Genomic DNA, 23,384 nt, shown 5'->3' on the forward strand with positions numbered 1-23,384 from the left:
TGATTTAAGGTTCATTTAACTCTGACTCTAATTAAATAAAAAGGTACCTTTTGGTTGCTGATTGTCTGACCGGAGCTGCCTGCAGACCAGCCTCCTCCTGAATCAAAGAAAAAAGCACATGTGTTTATCACTTGGACAGCGGCTGACAACACTACACAATGGTAGAATGGTGTGTAATAAGAAAGTGAATTTTGCAGAAAATAGAGATTTTTGATAGGAAACTGGTCTCGAAGCACACTGGGAGAGATATCTGTGCAGGAAGTGTGACTTTATCGCGGTGGAAGCAAAACAGTGAAGGTAAGACAAAATTCATGACAATTTTTTCCAAAGATCTTTTGCTGCTGGTTCAGTGACTTTTGGTCAGGGAGTTTTGGAATCTGAGAGATGTCGGCTTTCAGCACCCAACAGCATGTTCGTGTATGTTTGCGCTTTGTGTTTGGTTCAGTGGTTGTTGAAATGGTTTTGTGAGCTTTTAGCTGAGATTGTGACGTTTCTGTGGATACCACACATGTCTATATTTAAATAACAGATCTCACAGTACATCCCATTAAACCAGATCTTCTCCTTCTTGCCTCTGGTATGGGGGGCACTGGGGGTCAACACATTAATTGTTTATTGCTTAATTACTTTGTGTAGTATGAATGGCCATAAGGGAGGTTTTTATCAATAGGAACAGCTGTAAAACTTATGAAAATGCAGTAAAAAGTTCAAAATTTATGCTTGTGTTTGTTGTGGTGAGCAGCACATAAAACTAGTTATTCTAAATGGCTTCAAGCGCACATTCAGATCTGAGAGACTCATTTAGACACTGATCCATGGCTCTGTGTTACAAGCACACATTTCAGCTTCTCTGCTTTTCAAGGACACTTTATATATAGTCTTTTTTATGTAATATACAGTACTGAACTGTAACTTTAGTCTTTTTCTAGGCAGCTTTTTTTTTACAGATTTACTACCACTGGGGAAACAAGGACAAGTTTGAAACCTTTTGTCCTGCACAACCGAAAATTGCTGAAAATTAAAACGGGTATGACTTTATCCAGCTCCTAGTTTAGTTATTATAAATTCTGCACTCTGCTTTGTAGACTCCCATGTCATTGAAATGCAGCCAGATGCTGCTCAGTTTATGTTTTCACTCCTTTCTTTGCGTTTTCCCAACTCGCTTGCATTTAAATCGGGCTCCCAGTCTCGCTGTGTACCTGGCCTGTACCACTGCACTTGCTGTCCCAAATACCGATGGGCCACTGATAACTGACATATGAAATTATCCCACAGGGTCTATTGTTTGACACCCCTGCTTTAAAACTCCAAGACATCTTTGGTGAAGACCCCAACCCTAACTAAACCTAAAAGCTAGGCAATCAGAATATGTTTAGAAAAAAACCCTCCAAAAAACCCAGATAGCAATTTTTGACTTTCTCCCCAATAAGTCTGTTTCAGAGGGTTAAATGTATTATGGTCTCATATAAATGTTAAAGAAAAAACAGGTTCCAGTTTGAATATTGTGTTCCCTGGAAGTTGTATGTTCAGGAGTGATCCTGAACATACAACAAAATGACCTTCAGTAGGCTCTGTGCTCTTTGCTCACTGCCCAGCACTGTGGAGTCCAACTGGCATTTAAATGGTATTGGTAAGGAGTAACGCCACTCCCGAGATCAATTTAATTTATTTATATGGTGCCAAATCCCAACAAGAAATGCCACAAGGTATCTGTGATTGTAGGGTAAGACCCTACAATCAGATGACCCCTATGACCAATAAAGTAGGAAGGAAAAACTCCCTTTTAACAGGAAGAAAGCTCTGGCAGAGCCAGGCTCAGGGAGGGGCGGGGCCATCTGCCCTGAGCAGTTTGGAGTGAAGGAAGAAAGACAGGACAATAAACACACTGTGGAGGAGATCGATATCTAATTAATGCTTGCCAGTACAAGTTTCTGGAATTCTGCTAGAGGGAAATATGCCATTCCTCCAAAAGATATTCCGCCCTCGAGGAAAATCAGGATTTGCTTTGCTTGTTAGCAAGTTAGCATTAATCACAAGCAAAACAGAGCAATACTTGTTTTTGTTTATTGTGACCAGCGTGCCTAATGAGTCATAAATACACAACAGTGACTGTGCAGTTTACAAGTTTTACAGTTTTACTACTGTTTACTCTCATTGTAAAGTCAGGGTTTGTTGGGCTGTTCTGACTTTCCGAGCTGGAAGTCCGAGTTGATGGGAATCCCAGATGAAAATTCTAATTGGGAACTGGGAAATGTGGACTTAATGTGTAACACATCACAAGACTTTTGCCTCAAATGTACTTTGAGATGAAATCAAACATCCACACTACCAGCATGCCAGGTGAATGTGTGCATGTTATCAGTGTAGCTAAAAATTGCTCAGTCTAAACACTTGAGTAAATTTACTATTTTAATATTTTGCATTAATAAGAATGTTAAACCTAACATGTATAAAAAGCATGTCAAGCTTATTAAACACAGTAACACATTTTGTGTTACGAGTAACATTTTCAGAACAGATTAAAAATAGAAAAAAGTAACTCTGTGTGTGGCTGTGTCCGCGGCACCCCTGCTGGCCAAATTACCAAAATGTTCCTGTGTACCAAATGTACTCTAGACAGGTTCAAATGTGGAGAGTATGCAGTGAAAAATACAGTTATTAATATGGTGGATGTTCAGTGGATGAATTTTACTTTTATTTATTTAACATATCACACTGCTAAAATGATCATATTCTGAAATACATGTTCAATTTTACTCTATTTTAATGCAGCTTCTGAACAGTCTAAATTAAAGGTAAAACACCAAGGTGTACCTGTTGCAGAAGCGGTGAGCTGAGCTTTCCCAGACCAATGCTTTCTACTTCAGAACTGGTGGAGCAGGTTTCCTGTGACAGTGAGACAAGACTCATCAAACCAGCTCTAAGTCACGAGTTCAGAGCGTTGACAGATGATCGGCTTTGAGGAATGTTGAGCAGCAAACGGCTGCACATTTTTGCATTTCCCCCAGATTTGTGTTTGAACAGATGTGAGTACAGAGTTCAGTGAGGGCAAAACTCACGTTTAAAGGCACTGCTATTAGAGCATGCACTTTTCAATTCAATTTCGCCAAATCACAACAACAGTCACCTCAGGCGCTTTATATTGTAAGGTAGACCCAATAATACATAAATGACTTATATATATTTGAATGATTGACCCTTGAATGGTGGTTTGTTTTCTCCCTTGCTCCTTGCAAGTACATGCCAGAAATTCCCACTCTACAGCTGGACTGCTGTGCACCAAAATATGATCTGAATTACACTCAAAAATAATTTAATGGAAGTGGATCAACTCAACACCGGCTCTTTTTCCTGCATGAATCGTTCTAAATTACAGTCTTTTTCTGGGAAACATCTTGGAAGGGATCATTTAGAAGCTGCAGACCCATAAAGTGCTATCCTCATAGCTGAGTTTAAAAGCTGCAACAATGAGCTAGAAGGCAGAAAAATCTGCAGGTGCACCTTCGGATCATAGTTTTATTTACAGCCAGCAAAGGGTTTTCAACTAAGTATTAGATATGGACATTTATTTTCAGGCATTTAATTTGTCAGATTACTTTTAAACCGCTGAAATGAAGGGATTGTGTTAAAAATGCTTTAGTTCCTCACATTTTAATCTTTTTGTTCAACCCACCGAATTAAAGCTGAAAGTTTGCACTTCAGACTTTATTGTTGAGTTGTTTCATTTAAAACTGCATCAAATTTAATTATTGTACAGCGCCAATATTACAAAAAGCTTGTCTCTGTCCAAATATTTATGGGCCTAACTGTATTTGACTTTTAACATTTAACAATGTTCACAAACAGAAAAACTGATTTTTTTTATGGTTTTTGCACAGCCACATAAACTATAGCTCTATATCAAGTTACATTGTGGGCCACATACAGCTGGACAAGTGAAAGAAAATCTTTCATTGTCCTTGTTTCTATGGTAATGGGAGGTTTAACCAATAGGAAAAGGAAAAGTAGTGAAATTTATAACAATACAGGTAAAATGTCAAACTCTCTGCAGTCCTTCATGTGTCTGTGGGTCCAATTGGATTCTTTGCCAGGCCATTTCTGGTCTTTAGGACTTTTATTTGACACCGCTGCTTTATATCATGACAGAGATTTTGAGAGGAAGATGGACCTACCAGTGTTCCCTGCAGTGTACGCAGGTCTGCAGCCACCTGCCGTAGCAGGAGATGCAGCTTGTTGCTGATGACGTGGACCTTCTCTTTGGCCTCTACACTGTCCTCTCCAGTGGCCTCCAGGAGAAGTTGGGAGGAGATTGCCTGCAGTGATGAAACCCGCCGTTGCCGGCCACGCAGCTCCTCCTGCAGAGCCTGCAGCAGGTGGCGACAGAGAGGGCAGTATTAAGACATCAGCTGAGACTCCACAGGCTCTGTGTTACTTACACCAATCACTGCAGCTTTCCATAAAACATTCAAGTATATTTAACCTATTATGCCAATCAGGAAGAATGTCATGTTTTGACAACGTGTGAGTAGATGAATAGGTGTCTCCTGTATAAAACAAGGATGAAATTGCAGCAACCATATCTACAAATTTTAGTGAATATTTGTCAGATCCAGACTATTAGAGTCAACATGATGTTAGTGCAAAAATAAGGCAAGACTAAAAAGACTATAGTTTGTCTCACTGTGAGCGTGTCTCTGTGCTGCAGGAGTGCAGAGTGCGAGCGGTCGTTGACGTTCACTGTGCGGAGTTTGTCCTCAGCCTGAGCGAGCCACAGCAGCAGCGAGTGTAGCGTCTCGTGAAATTCCTGAATAAGAGGAGAGCAATTCAGGTCAAATCACATTTTGTGAATCACTCCTACTATTTTGAACTCTATGGGGTAAACGTTCAGGAGGTGTCTCCATGTCTGACCTGACACTGCATGACAGCAGAGTGCAGGCTCCTCTCCCAGCTCTCCAGGCCGCTGCAGGCCTGAGTCCAGCTGTGATTGGCTGAGTCCAGGGCCTCCTGCTGCTCGTGCAGCTCGGTGCTGTCGCCGCGCAGGAAGTGACGGCTGCTCAGGTTGATGGAGATCATCAGACACTTGTAGCTGTTGAAAATCTTCTGCATCTCCTTAGCAGAAACCCCCCCCCCAAAACATTAATTTTAGACAAACGACAGATGAAGTGTTCCAAAATCTACTGTGCTGACATTCCTTTCATTCGACTTTGATTATTCTGCATTGTGACTTGTATTTCCCCAAACGGTTGTTAATCAGAAGAAAAAGTTAAGTTGGGTGGAGTGAGCACAAGGAAAGGCTGCATGCAGTTTTATTTGATATAATCCTGCTAAAATTGGAGTTAAATTATACAAAATAAATGAACATCCTCCAGCCCATTCTCTTCAGTAGGACAAATGACATGACAACTCATCTACTTTCAGTCTTCACACGTTATTTCCAGTCTTGTCAATGTCATTTAAAATGGAAGATTTTTTTTAACATCTAAATCAGGAAAAAAAACAAAACAAAGAGCAGAGCTCTCACCATGCAACTGCTGGAATCCTAATTTCTCACCAAAAACAGCTCTTTTTGTTAACACATCTATAAGATTTTTCCTCTAATCTTGTCTTTATCCACGCTGAATAAATTAACACTTCTTTAAAAGATAATTGACAATAAGTTCATCATGAAAAAACATAAATCTTTAACATGTTATATATTCAATAATATTAGCTTATAATCCAATAAAATTGAAGTTAGCACAGGAAAAATCAAATATTACCTGATTTATTTATTTATTTTTTTAATAAGGAAGAGGAGAGCAGGAGGAGAAACAATGTCACTTTAGATGTGGTTTGATCTGAAGTATATAGTCTACTCAATCTAATCAGCAGCAAGTCAGTTAAACTTTTGGGATATGATCTGGGCAGTTAAGTAGCAGAGGAGGTTGTTAATCAGTTTCAGCTACTTTGGTGTTAATGAAATTTAAAAAAGGTGCACTCTGATCTTTTCGGACTGTTTTTTCAGTAGTTTTGAATTTGGCTAAGGTGAGCGTCATTGCTGTTAGCATCAGGAGATACCTGGACCTTACAGAGGTTACACAGGTAGTCCAACTCCTCTATGATGGCACATCAATACGTGAGATTGCCAGAAGGTTTGCTGTGTCTCCCATCACAGTCTCAAGAGTATGGAAGAGATTCCAGGAGACAGGCAGGAGACTAGGAGAGCTGGACAGAGCCATAGAAGGCCCTTAATCCATCAGCTGGACTGATATCTGTTTCTGTGCAAGGAGTAACAGGATGAGCTCTTCCAGAGCTACAAAATGACCTTCAGTGGGCTCTGTGCTCACTGCCCAGCACTGTGGAGTCCAACTGGCATTTGCCATAGAATACCAAAATTGGCAACCCACCCTGTGCTTTTCACAGATGAGCAGCACCGCACAAGAGCAGGTCCACCCTGAGCACATGTGACATGGTCTGAAGAAGTCAAGAAGAAAATTACGCTGCCTGTAACAGGCAACAGCACCTTGATTCCCAAGTATTGGGATGAACATCTTGTCAGACTCTACACTGGTGCAGTGAGTCCTTGGCTCCCCCAGCCTTGGAGTTGGAGCATGAAGTAATTTATACTACTGACTGGCCTCGACGCTCACCTAAATTCAATAGAATACCTCCTGGACATTATGTTTTGGTTCAGCCGATGCTGCCAGGTTACACCTCAGAGTGTCCAGATTTGGGAGGAAATCCCCCAGGACACCGTCCATGAGGCATGCATAAAAGCACATGGGGGCCAAGCAAAGTGTTGAGTAGCATTTCTGAGTTGCTGCAATGAAATTTCTGCAGAATGGACTAGCGTGCTTTGTAATTTTTTCATTTTGATTTTCACGGTCCGTTTGAATTCACCCCTCTGTAGGTTTATAATTTTCGGCCCCATCAAATGATGTGGCGTCCTTTTGTTCCTATCACATTAGTCAGTCCATATATGCAGCCATCCAACATGATTGTTTTCTAAATGTTCCTTTCATGTTTTTTGAGCAGCGTATACACTTCAGTTATGCCCATCCTAGGAAAATATCCCAAGGTTTCACTTTTTCATTTGCCTATTTTACTTCTGCGAACGTCCTCCTGCTCTCACATTGGTTGTTACCTTGAGTTTCCTGATGTTGACCTCGATGTCTCGGATGCTGGTGGACGGTGCTATTCTCTTCAGCCTCTCCAGCTCTGGCAGCACCCTGCCAAGCCAGGAAGTGACATCAGACAGGTCAGAGTTAAGCTTCTGCCACTGTTCCAGGTCCTGCTTGATGTCCGCTGCGTTTTTATGTGCTTGTAGCAGCTCCCAGCGCTCGATAACACCTGAGGAAACAAGGAAGAGGGATGAGTATGTGTATAAATGCTACTTGCCACACACACGGATCTGTTCAAGATTTCTGTACTCCACTATCCATCCCCCTTTTATGTCCTCTTTTTTTCAAAGACGTCTCAGGTGGATCTGCCAGACCCAAGAGCTTTGGCAGCCTCTGGTCTATTTCCTTGCTCCATTATCAACAAAGGTACATTTGGAGTTTGAGTCCATGTTAGTAAATTTTTGTCCTGTATTTTAGTGTGTGGATTTTCTGAAAATGTGTTTTCCGACTTGCCTTCAGGACCTCCAGCATGATCCCTACTGTTACATGTTTCAAACAGAGTGAGACCTCTCGCACCTGCGGTTATCTCTGTCTGCGTACCCGTGCTGGTATGCTTGCTGGCCGTGCTGCTGGTCAGGCCTGCATCCTCCAGCTCCTCCTCATCGTTCAGCATGAGTTTGACCCTCTTCACGCTGTCGATGCTGCCACTGCACTCTGACATTAGCTTCGCCTGAACACACAGATACACACACAATCAGTTTGAGGCGTTACACTGGTTTAAAAAAAAAGAAAAAAGGAAGCACTCTGCATTCTTATGCCTATGTGTTTTATTCTTAGAAATATGAAAGATGATAAAAAGTCTTCAAAAATCTATCATAGTGTACCATTTCTATTGTGTTTAATTTGGACCTGACGTTGGACCCAATAAGTATCGTGTGTTTGTACGTACATAGCCCTGCTGATGGAAGGAAGTGCCGGTTGTATGTGTAGGGAAAGAGCTCAGGGCTTGGATGATATCTCGAGGAAGCTGTTTCCTCTCCGGGGAGCCAGGCAGATGCCAGCTCGGCATGTCAGTCACTGACTTCACTGAGGAGACCGAGAGGAGAAAACAGTGACTGTTAAATTTCAAATAAAAACTTCAGTGACAAGAGTAATGATGGAAAGACAGCTCCTTTCACCAGCCCTCCGACACATGCATGAAAAGGTTCACCGTGCATAAACCAAATGAATAAACCACAAATGGATTGAAGAAACACACACAACCGACTTGCAGTATCATGCAGGTCTCATGATCTTCAATCGCTAACCAAACCAAACCAAACATTTCAAAGTGAATGATAATTTGCGGCCGTGCGCAGCCACATTTGTGACTCATGGTGGAAATGGGGTGAAATAAGAGAAAAGATTAAAAAAGGTGAAAGCAGGATGCTAGTTGAAAAAAAATGCATAGCAAAGCAGACACATGCAGGAGGCAGAGCGCCTACCCGAGGCTGCTTTCACTGCACTGGCAGTCACTTTAAAAAACGACTCTGAATTCTCTGTGACCTTCATGTCTGTAAGAAACAGTGGAGGTTAAAGTCTCACAGCTGAGGATATGGAGATCTGCAAAGGTGTTAAAGGTGTTACAGGAATATCAAAAACGGCTTTTTTTCAGCTTTTTTCATCTGAAGAATTAATACAGAATGCTATATAACATAACTTAACCCATGAGCCTAAAGTCCTGACACGAAGCTAACCTGACAGAGCGCTGAAGAAGGTGGCATCCTCGTCGTCCTCATGGGATGATGACCCCCCCACGTCGACTGTGTGATCCCACTCTAGGGGGATGGAATCCACACTGAGGGGGGTCTCTCTTCCTGATCGCTCTATAGGGGGTACCAGGAGGTGGCACATCACCTGTGGTCCACCTGAAACTCCTCCCACTGCTATATCCACCTCCTTCCTTCTCCTCTCCGCCATCCAGGACGGGGTCAAATCGGGTGAATCGTCTCGGTCTGTGTCTCGGTCTGACATCTCCCTCTCCTCCTCCTCCAGAACCTGCAGGTTGGAAAAAAAAAACCCTGATAAATAAGATGACAAATGTCTCTTGAAGTTAATGTCTGTGAGTTAGACACATATTTAAACAATCAAGCATGTCCTCAGATTAAAAAAAACAAAACAAAAACAAATGCTTTTATCCCATTCATTCTCAGAGCAGCAGTTTACAGGTACAGCCAGTCTGAGAAAACTCCAGCTTTTTTATTTTTTCTGAGTCATTTATACTACTAACCGGACGTCTATTGACTAGGCGGTGATGGAAGCGAGCCACTCTGCCAAACACCTCCTGGCAGTAGGAGTGGAGCTCCTCCAGCTCATCCTCAATAAGCACAGCGTCCAGAGGAGCACTCTTCTGGATCAGGTTCTCCCCAAATACGATCAGGGCATCGATCTTGTTGGTGTTCAGGGTAATCTCCTGCTGAAAACCCTGCAGAGGTAAATGACACGACGGTATGAAAATATTTCAGCCAGTGAGAGACCCAGCCAGTCCATCAATATGTAAACAGGATAATGTTACAGCGCAACATCAGTAGGGAAATACTCACGTTTAGCTCTCTCATTTTCTCTTCGATATCGCTCTCTGAGAAGTGCTCTACATTGGTGAGCTGAAGGTCCATTTCAGTCAGCCAAACGAGGATCCCCTCACGAGTTCCCTCAAAGTCTTCTCTTTGAGACGTAAAATACTGAATAGGACAGAAATATTACTTTTAGTATATTCCTTTGATGCCATAAACTGTGTGCTACAAATATAGCCGGCTTATGTGATCCAGATATCAACTTGCTGTGTAAGTGTAGTGTCACATAAGGTTGGGCGATTGTTGATAGGCTGAGCCTTTCACCAAAAGAGCGATTTATTTATTTATTTATTTGCCCATGAGTAAGTTTGTTAATAATGTTGAAGCTAAGAGAAGCAGTCGACAGAAAAAATAATAGAGCCTTTTTTACGGTACCCTCTTCTATCTGCGAACTAACGCACCCTCCTCAGAGTGCGCCCAAATGCAGTGATTCAATTACTCAATTCAATTACTCTTAACAGAAAGACAGAAAGGCAGTAGCCTATGTGGGGAGATGGGGAGGAAAAGAAAGGGAAACTGGCTTCTTTTGTCCACTATAACCGTGTTTACAGGCTGTTCCAGTGTTTATCTGACTTACACACTCAACCAAACAACAAATACAAAATTATACAAAAAGTAAGTTAAAAATCAAAATGTCTCTTCCAGCGAACATTAAAAAACAATCTCAGACATGAAGTCTTTTGTGTGATTTGGCGAATCTCAAATAAATGAATGAAGCAAAAAAGAGCTATATTAATACTGAAACAAACAAGAAAAGAAGGTAAAATATTCCCTCCTTCTAAATGCGCAACTCAGTCCATGCATGATTACATTGCTCCGCCCATCAAAAAGTCACCTGTGCAAATATATCGTTATTTACTGGACTAACGATTGTCGGTTTGAAAAACTTTACATATCGCCCAACCTTAGTAACAACTACTGTGATGCAAACTGGTGATACAGAACCCATCTGCACAGTTATGGTTACAGACTCTCTACACTTGTGTTTTTTGTATTAATCATTTCCCATTAATGTAGCCCATAATGTCGCAGAAAATCTGATTTTGTGAGAGCTCTTGCCGCTGTACGTGCCTTATTGGCAATTGGCACCAAGCAGCGGAATTCTTTGATTACAAGGCATCTCCATAAAGCAACAAAAACATCTCCATCTGTTCAGAAGCACATGGCACGAGGAAAACGCCTCCCTGCCAACATGATGCCATGTGCCCTGTCACCGTCTGAGAGGTGACCTAAATCCTGACAGCTTAGCGTGGAGCAGGGAGATACTACACAGATCATCTGATAATGCCTGAAACACAACAATGTTTGATTTCTGTTTATATATAAATATATATATGTATGTATATCTATTTATTTTTTTAATTTTACAGTCACTCTTGCTTCTAACAGAGTAGCTTTCCTAAGGTACCTTCAGCCAGTCCTGACCTCCGACCTCCTTTCTCACCTTCAGTCTGCGGAGCACGGCTGCGACCCTCCTCTGCAGGCTGTCCCACCGCTGGTTCCCCTCGTGGACCATGACCTTAAGTTTGCTGGCGGCGTCGGTGCGGTTCTCTCGGGCCAGACGGCGGTACTGTTTGTTGACCAGCTCCAGCTGAGTCAGGCGCTCATGAACCTGCCGCTGGAACGCCTGAAAGTCACACATGAGTGTCAATGAGAAGAACACTTCAAGCTGGAGCGGGTGCTTTAATAGAGTGCACATGCTTTGATGTATCTGTTAACATAGCCGTGTTGAAGATTACGTTAAGAAAAAATCCCCTGAAAACAAAGAACAACTAGTCACTTACAGAAAGTTGTTAAAGCAAATTTTGTTGATTCCACAACAGAAATGTGAGCACTGGTTATAAGGCTGTGTGAAATAACCTTTTCTTTATAAATACAACCCACAGCTGATTTGCATCTTTAATAATGACACTCCACAGCTTCCATAATATGTCACTGACAGCCAGGATACATAATGTAGGTCACTGGTATTTTTTAAACACCACTATATACACTGGTTCCCTGTTGCTGTAGAAATGAAGGCATTTCAGCAAATTCCAGATTACCAGACACTAATCTGTGCTTCTAATCTAGACCAGCGCACCAAAGGTCACCAGTGAGTCACAGCGCAACAGGACACCTGAGCACTTAAAACTGTGTTTGATGCGTCTTTGGTGTCTGCTGATTCAAGGGAAATATAAAATTAGAAAGAAAAACAAAAATTGAAAACAGCTATTTAACAGCTGCTGAACCTTTTTCCCTCTGGACCAGACATTCATGCTGTCCTGTCTCCCTCACCCATCACAGCAAGTGGCTGCCTGGTGCTACCGGCTTCTTCTTTTCAAAAGGGAGTTTTTAATTTCCTTTCCTTTTTTTAATGAATGAGCTGACCTTTTTACATTTTAACATACCCCTGGCTTTTCCTGTAGTGCTAATATCAGAATGCACAGAAATCCCAATTATTTAGGTCCACCCAAACAGAGAGCAAAATAATCTGCTGACCTCAAACTTCTTGAGTTCCTCCTTGGCGCTGGTGTAGAGGACGTCGGCGGAGTCGGGGCTGGCTGCTGTCAGTTCTGCCGTCTTCAGCCAGTGTTCAAAGCGAGAGTAGTCATCGAGGAACTTACACCAGAGACGCCACGTTTCCTCAATTCTGAGGGCAGAAAAGGCACATGTTAACTTCTAATCACAGTAGCCCGAGCTCTGGAAGGTGTAAGACCCCTCCAACCACTGTAAACTAAAGAATCAGTAAACAATCTTCAACCCTTCCTGGCTGCTCACCTCATCCTCCTCTCCATGGACATGGCACAGATGTTTCTCCAGCGGCGGTCCAGGCTGAGGGTGGTCTGCTGGATCGAGTCGTTCTCCGAGTCACTGCCGCAGGCATCGGCATCGTGGAGCAGGACGTCGCACAGCGTCAGCACCGAGGCCACGCTCTCTGTGTGCTGCTCGATGTCCCGTTGCAGATCCTGAATGCCAACCGGCACAGATAAAACAAAAGACAAAAAAACTTTTTCTTTAACTTTCTCCTCTTCTAGAAATCACAAAGTAAAACCCAAACTCTGTATTTTTCTGGTTTGTTTTGAGGCCTGCAATCTGTAGACACAGCACAGCATGATTCCCGGGTGCTGTTCGTTTTGGCCCTTGGTGTTATGTTCTTAGTTTTTTCCTCATTTTTGCCTTTTCTCAGAGTTTGTGTGAGTGTGTGTGTGTGAGTGTGTGTGTGAGTACGTAAGCATGAGAGAGAGACAGCGAGAGCTCCCTCACTGGGGCTGGACACCACTTTTTGTTTGTTCAAAGTTACCACTCTCTAGGTTGCCATGGTGACCAGTGAAAGCTTAAAGTGCCTATCCACACAGGAGTCATTTCAGCCATCCCTCATCTGCTAATGGAGAGACCTGCAGCCTTTTTCTGAGGAACAGGAGAAGTCCAATTTCTTTAAGGCTCTGCACATCGCCACGCCGATTCGAATTCGTCTCCTTTCATTTTGCCTGTCATCTGTCTCCATTTCACTCCTTTACAACTGCCACCATTTCTTTCATCAGATATGAGCTCTATTTCTTCAGACACGTCCCTGTCCAGATTTAGACAGAAAGCTGGAGTCCAATTTGTTTTGCAGATTCTAAGTGTATCTTTTCCCCTGAACTGCACAGATCTGTAAAATTCTGAGTGGAGAAAAATCATTAGCTAGAGATATTCAGTGATTTAAGAAATTAGTGCAATTGAACCCCTTTCACTGTTAACTTGTCAAATGAACACATCTGTGCTTGCTTTGACCCCCAAATCCATCATAAAAAAAAAGACATAAAAAAAGAAAGAAAATTCTCCAAACTCTTGGGTTACTAGCAGTGCTGACAAGTTCAGTTACTACGTAGCAGTCAGTCGCATTTTAGACCCCAAAAAAGTAAGGAGCACTCAGGCTGACATGCTTGTGGCAGAGTAGAGCACTTTCAGAAGTTCAGAAAATGTTGAGTTTCTCACAGAAAAAGTGGCTCATGTCAACCAGTTTGTGGGGCCCAGCTTTTAAGGGAAAGGCTGATCACTGAGTTTTAGTACTTATTTCTAAAATAATGTGGTAAAGCTGAAAGAGTTGCAGTTATATAAAATGGAAACAATAATATATATGCGTGCGTGTGTGTGTATATGTACCTCCTGCTTAATGGGTGGGACAATCTCACTGAACCCTTGTTAACATCTAAAGGTTTTTGTAAAAAACTTTCAAAATGTTTCAAATGCGATGTTACGTTCTCTGTTTGCATTTGTTTAACGCGTGTACCTACATACCTTCACAGTAACCAAAAATTGCATACATGACAGAATACAGAATGAACAATTTAAAAAAGCCCTGCCAAAAAGTGCTGCAGGGTTGGTGTTTACTCTTTTACAAAATAAACACTATAAATAAATAAACACTATGTTGTATTCTATTCATGCATTTAATCAAGGTAGGTCTGGGAGTTATTCTGTTCTTTTAAAGCATTACTGTGCTTGTTGATAATGTGGTCTGATTTTAGCAAATTCACATATTTTGACCAACGTACCCTAACCCTTTTTTAAAACAAGAATAAACACATTGTGGGTTTAAAGGGAATGTGCCCATTTGTCACATTTAATGCTATATACGTGTGCATTTAAATGTTTAATCCAGTGATTAAAAAATGCAAAATGAACCACAGGTCCAACAACCACTGTCACCTGATCTCATCCGTATACTATCAAACGTGCATATCTATATGAGATTTTTCCAAAACCCGAGAGGCAAACAGGCAACTCTACCCAAGACATAAAAACAATATTTCTCCCTCTGAACCCTTCCACCCATCTTTGCTCTAAGACCTGGAACTTTTAGCCATTTCCCAAAGTACTGCTATATGGCAGATGACAAATTGAGTAACAGGCTAAAGTCCATTTACCTTTTTTTGGACCTCCTCATGAGCTCTGCCTCTCAGCGCATTTACCATCTCTCAGCCCAGCGTGACAGCTCTCTCCTTCACAAACTCCTCTCTTAGCAGAGCCTTGCTGAGATTTTACTTTGCAGCGCACATTATTCACTCTTATGTTAGTATGCTTTGGACCACCACAGGGTGGCCATAACATAAAGGGTTTAAAACCAGACGCAATGTCTCCCCTCACAGTGGAGTCCTAATTCTACCTCGTGCATTTCTAAAATAGCACTTTAAGTGCCCCTTTTTCCTTTTTTTACCTTGAAGATGTCCGAGTTCAGTAGATTTGTACAGAGAGCTCTCGTTTTTCTTCCACAAAGAAACCATAAAAGGTGATTTGCTCACCTTTCATGAGATCTTCCTTTTTCACATGGCTGTGGGAGGCGATTGGCTTTAAATACCAAACAATCAAAGAAATAATCACTCCAGTTGTCACACAGCATTGTGCCAACTGTTCTCTTCTTCTTAGAGGTTATATTAGTTATTAAGAGGTACTTCATGTAGATCTTGAAATGAAATTTTAGATCTTTAGTTTCCTGGTCTTGCAGGACTTTGTAGGTTTTGACTGAATCTTTAAAAATACACACTTTCATAAGTTAATGCATCTCACACAAGTCCTTCCATCTTTGCCCACCTGCTGTTCAGCTAGTTTCCTCTGAATCTCATCACTGTGGCAGGTGCTGTAGACCACCGGCTTGGCTAGCTCTGTCTCAATACGGGACAACCACGTCCGCAGGTTGCTCATGTTCTTATCAAGCTGCTGCACCGTCACCAGCGTCTCTTTCAGCTTCCTCACCCTGTCGAGGAAAGATGCATCACATTAGAACAGTTCTCACTGGAGTTTAGCTTGTCACAGATCACCAGAAAGGGTAAAAAACCTTCAAAAAAAATTCCCCCAGTCAGTTTCTGACTTCTGTGCCCCATTTGTGGCTCTCTGCCTAAAGCTACAGGTATGTTAAATAGCTTAAAGGAACATAATACATGTAAACAGCTTTAGCAAGCAGCAGCCTGCATCTGAAGTCAAAATCTGCAAGTCTTACATACACCAGCTCTTTAAATAATGCATGCATTTGTTTGTCTGTTTGTCTCAAGTGTGTAACACAAGGTTTTGTTTTCATCATGCAATTTGAGGAGACAAAAAACTGAATTAGGACACTAAGGATGCTGAGCAAACACCCATCAACCTGCCACTGTGAACGCTACGTTCAGCCCCATGTCACACATTAGCACTGTGGCAGGTTTTAACTTTGTGTGGGAAGCGCTGCTGTCGTTCCAACGAATGACACAACGGGAGCCATTATAAGCCACGCTGCAAGCTGACCTACATCTGACTGAGAGCTGCGTGTTGTCTGAGAGAGCGGCTGCATTCCAGCACAGCTCTCAGGTCAGTGACCTACATCGGTTCATTCCACAACACACGCAGAGAGGAGAGAGGTGACTCAGCAACGTCATGTGACCAGAAGTAAAAAATTCCACATCTGAATATTCACTAAATTGCAGGCTCGGATGGAACTCACATCCAGAGTGTGGTCTGTTAATTATAGATCTGTCACTGCTCTTAACACAAATATGTTTTTGCAGCTTCTATCTTAGCCATAGCAAGGATGGGGCACCTAATGTCCTCAAACGTCCTGGAATTTGTTCGATACACCGGCCCAACGCCAAATTAAAAAAACAACAACATGACTTTTAGTGACATCAGCGGGTTACAAAAACTGGGGAATGACATGAAGACAACTATCCAACAACAAGTTTTTGTTAAGATATTTTTGTAGTTGAAAGAATAAACTCGGCACACAAACTGTGTGACAGAGAAAGTTTCTTAATGATCATTTCTCTCAGTAACAAAAATTTACTGGAAAAAACACATCAAACCGCTCCAAGTACCTCAAGAAGGAAAACTCAGTGAAGAGCAGAGTTTATTTATCACTCCTGTGTTCTCTGTGCTGTCAAGTAAAAGCAGACAATCTGAAATCATAATGACATTGTGGTTGTTGCCACCTTAAGCTGTTTGACCACTTAAAGGATTATTAGTCATTTGGAGTTTTGTGTACGTGTTGGATACAGACGTTCATCTGCTGTATGTAAGGTTTTTCTTATTCCCTTTTGCTGAAAATATTATGCACTGCCTTTCATTTCTTTGGTGCCACAAAAATAAGAAACATTTGGAACACCTTTAGAGCCTAATGACAGCCTCTGCCATTTATGCTATACTTCGACCTGAATGCCAAAACTTTTAGTGAAATAAAAGTAATGTTATAGATTATTATACTATTATAGTATTTTAAGTATCGTTATTAATTTTCAAGTTCAAAACTCTTTCTCAAAGCTACAGGTGAAGTTTTCTTTCCTCCGTTCACTCTTAACTGCTGGTTATCATTGTGCTTTAAGGTTGAGGGGACAATGTTTAGAGGACTTTAAGACGTTATTTGGATTATTGCATTTGATATGAATTTGGATCAGGTGGCCTAAAAAATATTGTATAGCTGATCAATGAGACTTCATTGTGAATGTCGTTTCACATCACTTCTGTGATAGATTGGTGTTCTGGGTTATTCTGGGTTTTGTGAATGCTTTTGATTTCCTTACAATACACCCACTCATGAATCTTTTGGCAATTCTTGGTCAGTGCAGATGTATGAATATATAACCTTAGCTTATCTCAATAAATGTTTTAAATGATTTATACCTCACATCTGGATCTTTGCTCTTTAATTAATCACATTTGTAATGTTTTTTATTAATGTATTTTTTAACCCAATTAAAAATTGGGTTAAAAAATACATTAATTATTAACACAATTTTTCAACAATTGTCTAACTTCAAATTTTGTAAGTTATTATGATGGGACTTAATTCAATTTATTCATTTTTATCCATATAGCAATAAACACTGTAATACAGAAAGCCCAACAATCAGACGGCCCCCTAGGAGGAGGCGCTTGGCAACAGTGGGAAGAAAAAACTCCTTATTGACATGAAGAAACCTCCTGTGAAGTTAAAGTGGATCTTCAGAGCGAGCTGGGATGCTGTTTGTTTGCTTTTCTCTAGGTTGCTCTTAACAGTCTATTAGATTTGTCTCTCCAGGGTCATTTATGTCCACTGATTTCATTGAAAGTAGCAGTAATGTCGTCCAGAACTACAATAAAAAGTGTAGCTGTGTGTCATGTACTAATCAATGTGCCCACTGTGCATACGAGGCAGTACAGCTCAATGATGCAACAATGAGTCTGATGCAGCAACAAGCTGCATTGAGCCCACCAAGTTTTCTGCTTTGCATACAGACACAGACTGGGAATGTTGGATGCTGTTGCTGCCCCAGTAGCAGAGATAGAACAGGGGTTCCCCTGCTCCATATTTAGCTGATGATGCACGTTTGTTTTTATGTGTCTCTGTGCAGGTGTGAGCTCTGGGCTGCACATCTGTACCATATGTGATGATGTTGCACTAGACAGAGGAACGGAGAACACCACCAAAAACATGCCGCTGCATACCCTCACAAAAATACACATCTGCTGTCCAACCTTTTATTTGAATGTAAACGCGCATGAGGCAAGCCCAAGCTAAACTGAATTAGCTCTGAAAGACTCGGTGTGTGTCTGCCTGCCTGCCTGCCTGCCTACGTGCCTGCATCAACAAAGCTCAGCCCATCCCCCTTTGCTCCTCAACCTTCGTCTCCTTATCATAACAAAACACCCAATCTGCCCCCCCACCCTTTCACCCGTCCGCTTTTCCAGCCTCACGCGCCAGGTCGGACGGGGCGTGATGAAGTCTCCAGATCAGGGTGAGAGGTACTTACAGGCTGGTGAGGAGACTACTCCATGATGGTGGCTCATCTGCTAGCAAGCGCTAACCCACCATCCCTCCCCTCCCTGCCTTCTCCACAGACCGCCCGTCCCCTCCTCTCACCATCCTCTCTTCTCCTCTTCCAGCTTTTACAAACAGCTGGATGCAGTGACAGGTACACTCACAAAGAACCAGCATTGGAAACTGTAGAAATTGCCCAAATAATTAACTACCAAAACGAATAATATTCAAGCTTGATTAAAATGTATTTTTCTCTAGATACTTTTTCTGCTTTGCAGTCTTTCTTGAAACTTTTGTTTCTTTTTTTCATTTTATTTCTCTTAATTCACAGAATTAATAATTTTCCTCTTCTTGTTTCATATTTACTTATGAGTGATGTTTGATATGATATTTAGTTATGAGTTCACATGTTTGAAAATATCTATTTAAAGGACTAAAAAATTGAAAATAAACCAGGCTTGATGGGTAGCTCTCAAATCCAGAACTACTTGAGAGAACATAGATTTTAATACTAATTTGTTTTTCATGTTTTCACAGAGGGTACTGACACAGCTAAACCAGGATTAATTCTGTGGCTAAAAATCTACCAACTGAACTTTATAAGAGACCATTCAAGCCATCTGTCTCTCGGTGAGTTTGATAAATATGCATGAATATCAGAGATTCAGGATAATGTGGCAAGACCATGACTGAGGAAGTAGAAAAGTACACAGTTAGGCTAAAACAATTCAAGACGTCTGTAAGGTAAAGACATTAAAGTTCATTAAAGGTGGAGCTGTAAACTGTTGCTCAGACTGCCAATAGTGGCCGACGCAGACAGAGCCAGCCAGAAACCCGAGGTTGGTAAACTTCCATCTGCCACCTTCTTTATATTGAAATAAACCACCCTCGGGCTCAGAGTACCAAGAACAAGTAATATATTACAGGTCTGAATAATAAAGGTTAGAAAAAAACAACAGGTGGAGCAGAAGGAAGAATGACAACAAAAAAAGGTCATAAAATGAGAACAGAAATGAACTAATGAAATAACTTTGTGGGAGTGTGACAGAACATGCAAAGCTGGCCAACTACTTCTATGTTGGTAGCTGTATATAAAAATGAGCCACCTGGTGCACAAGAGAAAACACAGAAAGAAAGAACAGCACAAGCAAACAAGTCTCCAAAAGTGAGTCAATCCCTGCAGACTTAAACGTTAACATGGCCAACTTTAGAGGTGGTCACACTCAAAATGTGAGTAGTGAACTGAGACCTGCAACATTTCATTTTAGATTATTGATTACAGGCATGAAGAAGTTGAAGGGATACACACAAGTGCAAATCTCACATTTCACTTATTTGCAATTACATGCCTATAAATAAAATAATCAACTCCAAGATGACTCCATCTCACATATCACAGTCTGTCACACATAACCAATCCCTGTTGCAATAACACCATCACTATGACAACCAGGTCTATGGCCACATGAAAAGAGAACCGAGTGGCAACAAAAGGACAACCTTTCTGTCCGTATAAACGAAACAAATAAACTAAACAACATGGCACTAAATGTGTGAAAGCTGTACTTGAAATGAACGGCTTGACTGTGCTATAATCTGAGAAACAAAAACGCTGTGTGAGAGTACACGAAGTAAATCTGTGCAGATACCAGGTGTGAGGAGGAGAGGTGTCTGGACAGAGCAGGGTAAATGTTTTTAAAGAGAAAACAAACATCTGCCTTGCATGCATCTTATTCGCACAATAAAGCGAGCGGATGGTGGCCCCTGAGGCAGAGCGCCCATCAGGACAAAGGCTCGCATTAGCAAACAGCAGCTGCTGGGCCGGGTGACGGAGCACCCGGTTTGTTTTGGGGGACAAAGGCGAGCAGCGGGCCAGTATCAGCGCATCTAATCCCTCTGCAAGTCAAACCTCAGCAGTCATCTGATGTAACTTAGTGGGGTGAGATGCAGACAATGGCAAGAGGCACGCCACAGTCATCAGTGACTCTGAATCAGCTAGTCTTGGAACTTCATCAGCCCTTATCCAAACATGTGACAGAGGCCTGCAGGACTCTGACAATGGACCATCCAATGAGACCAACCACTGACTCAGCTCTGTATAATGTGCATGCTGTAAATGGTAAATGGACTGGTTCTTATATAGCACTTTTCTGTTCTACTTGAGCATTCAAAACACTTTCTACAATGTCTCACACATTCTATCTATCTAACATTTACCCACACATTTACCCGGACACGACACCCCTTGCGCAACCTTCACTTCATAAACCTCTAGCTACATATTTTCTTGGCTTCATGTGAATGCAAATTTTGAGACTGGAGAAGTCCCTCGGATGTCTTGGTGCATGCTCAATCCAAGTAAGTAAATGGACCCATTTTTCGCTGCACCAAAAATTAGTCCACCCCAAGGATCAAGTCCCCAGACACAAACAGAGTAATGTAGTGTACACTGTTAAGTGCCAGGAGGATTGCTATGATTTAAAAATTAGGGAAACCAAACAACCTCTGGCGAAGCAGATGGCTCAACAAAGAAGAACTAACTCATCAGCAGACACTGACTACATTTATCTGCATAGAAAGGTTTTACCCCCTTATTACAGTTCACAGCAATTCGTCCTCAGCCTCAAATCCTACAAAGGTTTTGGCAGCAGATATAATAACATGAATAACAAGAATCTTAAACTACTCCACTTAACTATGGGTGCATTAGTGCTAGTGATAGTAAATTTTGATAGACAATAGTATACAGTTTGTCTGTTTTGGTGTGCCAGAACTGGTCTGCACTGAGACCTTCACCCAGACTTCACCCAGCTTTGATACCAGTACAGATTTTAACAATTGTAACTAGTGTCACACAAACATTTTCAAAAACTTGAAATAAAAAGTTGGAATATGACAACTGCACAGTTTCCTCACTAATGGCTCATTAGCAGGCTTAGCAATCTTATGCTGGTCAGTTACTTAAGGGGAGGAGACCAGTGAGCGCAAATCCACTATTGTGTGTGATGCTCCCTCTCAACTCTAGTCTCCATTCTGTTGTTAGTGGAAGAGGGTATGTCTCTGTACTAACAGCCTGACAGTCATGATAAAGACCCTTGTCCCTAAATAAACAACATAGATGGATTTAGTGCAGTCTCTCTCAGGCCAAGTTGTAGAATAAATGTATCAATTTTTTTCTTTAATTTTAACATTCATCACTTTGCAAGCTGAACTTTCCTGAAAGCTCTCCATTCACAGGTGGTCAAGCACGGAAGGTACCCTTTAAATTTCCCCTTTTTTAATTGCGTTTGTTTTTCCTACTTAAAACACAAACCACACTAGGAGAAGCCTGGTACCTGGCGCCGTGTTCACACACATATAAACACTACAAATCAATAGGATGCCACTCATTGTTAACTGCCCCTCAAAAATCGCCCTGGGTAGATGTGGCAAAGTTGAAAGGTTTTCATTTAAATACCCTCCGACTCACAAAAGCAGCAATCAGCCCCATGTAAATTTTGCTTCCCTTGTGAAACGGAAACACGGTGATTTTCTACCCCACTTGATTATGCGAAAGTGCTTCAAACTAAATGGGGGGAAAAAGCTTCAGTCAACAGCTTCTTAAGTGGATAATGAAGAATTAAGGATCACTGCATTTATATTAAATTCATATTATTAAAATGTGAATAAGATGAAGGTAAAGAGTGCAACCATGTTAACTACACAGCAACCTGGGTTTAAAAATGGGGTCATCTGGGTTTAAAAAGTTTAGTTAGCTCTGATTCGCTTGGTGCATTTTATGAAAAAAATCAGTTCTTTTGCCATCACTAGACTGGTAATTATGTGCAGCAGCATTCAATCATTGGTTTAAACCCGCTTTCCTGTTGTTTGGTGCAAATGTACTGATAATTGCTGTGCACTCCACCAACCTGCATCCATTCTGCTGTACAGCAAGGCCATAGCTGGTAATAACTACTGCACCGTTTGACTACGGGAAAGTGACTAGTAGAGAACAAGAAAGGTCAAAAACCCTCCACTAATGCACGCCGCTTGTTTCTGAGATCAACCTTGTGAGTGGAAAGAACACATAATTATCTCCAGGCTCACCACATACATAAATATAAAGACTCGTGTTGCTATCAGCTAAATAGTGAACTCAAAAGTTGCTCTTAGATGAAAACATTCTGACACTGGAGTATCCAAGTGTGTAACCTTTTAGACTTGTGTTTCTTCTTCTTCTGTGGAACCAGCTTCCAGTCTGGATTCGGGAGACAGACACTATCTCTACTTTTAAGATTAGGCTTAAAACTTTCCTTTTTGCTAAAGCATATAGTTAGGGCTGGACCAGGTGACCCTGAATCCTCCCTTAGTTATGCTGCAATAGACGTAGGCTGCCGAGGATTCCCATGATGCATTGAGTTTTTCACCTTTCTGCATTGAATCATATCTGTTATTAATCTCTGTCTCTCTTCCACAGCATGTCTTTTATCCTGTCTTCCTTCTCTCACCCCAACCGGTCGCAGCAGATGGCCCCGCCCCTCCCTGAGCCTGGTTCTGCCGGAGGTTTCTTCCTGTTAAAAGGGAGTTTTTCCTTCCCACTGTCGCCAAAGTGCTTGCTCATAGGGGGTCATATGATTGTTGGGTTTTTCTCTGTATCTACCGTACAATATAAAGCGCCTTGAGGTGACTTTTGTTGTGATTTGGCGCTATATAAATAAAATTGAATTGAATTGAATTAAATTCTGCAGAATCCAAAAACTGCAAAGTTAATTATTTCGCTTCATCCCTTGCAAAATACCATAAAAATAATTGGGAATTTCTGAGATGTAATTTATAGTTTTCAGATATATACATCAGCTTATGTGTTTCGTTTTTAATAATGAAAAATGAGTACAAAAAACCCTACTGGTAAATACTGGTGACAGGTGACGAGGTAAATACTGGTGACTTGCCCAGAACGTAGCC

The 23,384-nt window shown here is 41.5% G+C and overlaps 1 protein-coding gene across 1 annotated transcript in view; it reads right to left on the minus strand.

Moving 5' to 3' along the window:
• The window catches only part of syne2b (spectrin repeat containing, nuclear envelope 2b), a gene marked incomplete at its 5' end in the record, with an annotated part of 145,516 nt that overhangs the window by 2,299 nt on the left and 119,833 nt on the right, over nt 1–23,384 (minus strand). Inside the window, 16 exons of the mRNA XM_082515097.1 lie at nt 48–97; nt 2,815–2,886; nt 4,173–4,364; nt 4,682–4,804; nt 4,909–5,109; nt 7,124–7,329; nt 7,614–7,830; nt 8,050–8,186; nt 8,585–8,653; nt 8,837–9,137; nt 9,370–9,564; nt 9,683–9,820; nt 11,157–11,339; nt 12,194–12,344; nt 12,473–12,660; nt 15,269–15,431. Of these exons, the coding sequence (XP_082371223.1) occupies nt 48–97; nt 2,815–2,886; nt 4,173–4,364; nt 4,682–4,804; nt 4,909–5,109; nt 7,124–7,329; nt 7,614–7,830; nt 8,050–8,186; nt 8,585–8,653; nt 8,837–9,137; nt 9,370–9,564; nt 9,683–9,820; nt 11,157–11,339; nt 12,194–12,344; nt 12,473–12,660; nt 15,269–15,431 (2,586 nt within the window). The remainder of the gene's footprint in view (nt 1–47; nt 98–2,814; nt 2,887–4,172; nt 4,365–4,681; nt 4,805–4,908; nt 5,110–7,123; nt 7,330–7,613; nt 7,831–8,049; nt 8,187–8,584; nt 8,654–8,836; nt 9,138–9,369; nt 9,565–9,682; nt 9,821–11,156; nt 11,340–12,193; nt 12,345–12,472; nt 12,661–15,268; nt 15,432–23,384) is intronic.

The sequence above is a fragment of the Aulonocara stuartgranti genome (genome assembly GCF_965226115.1).
Source record: "Aulonocara stuartgranti genome assembly, chromosome: 19".
Taxonomy (NCBI): Eukaryota; Metazoa; Chordata; class Actinopteri; order Cichliformes; family Cichlidae; genus Aulonocara; species Aulonocara stuartgranti.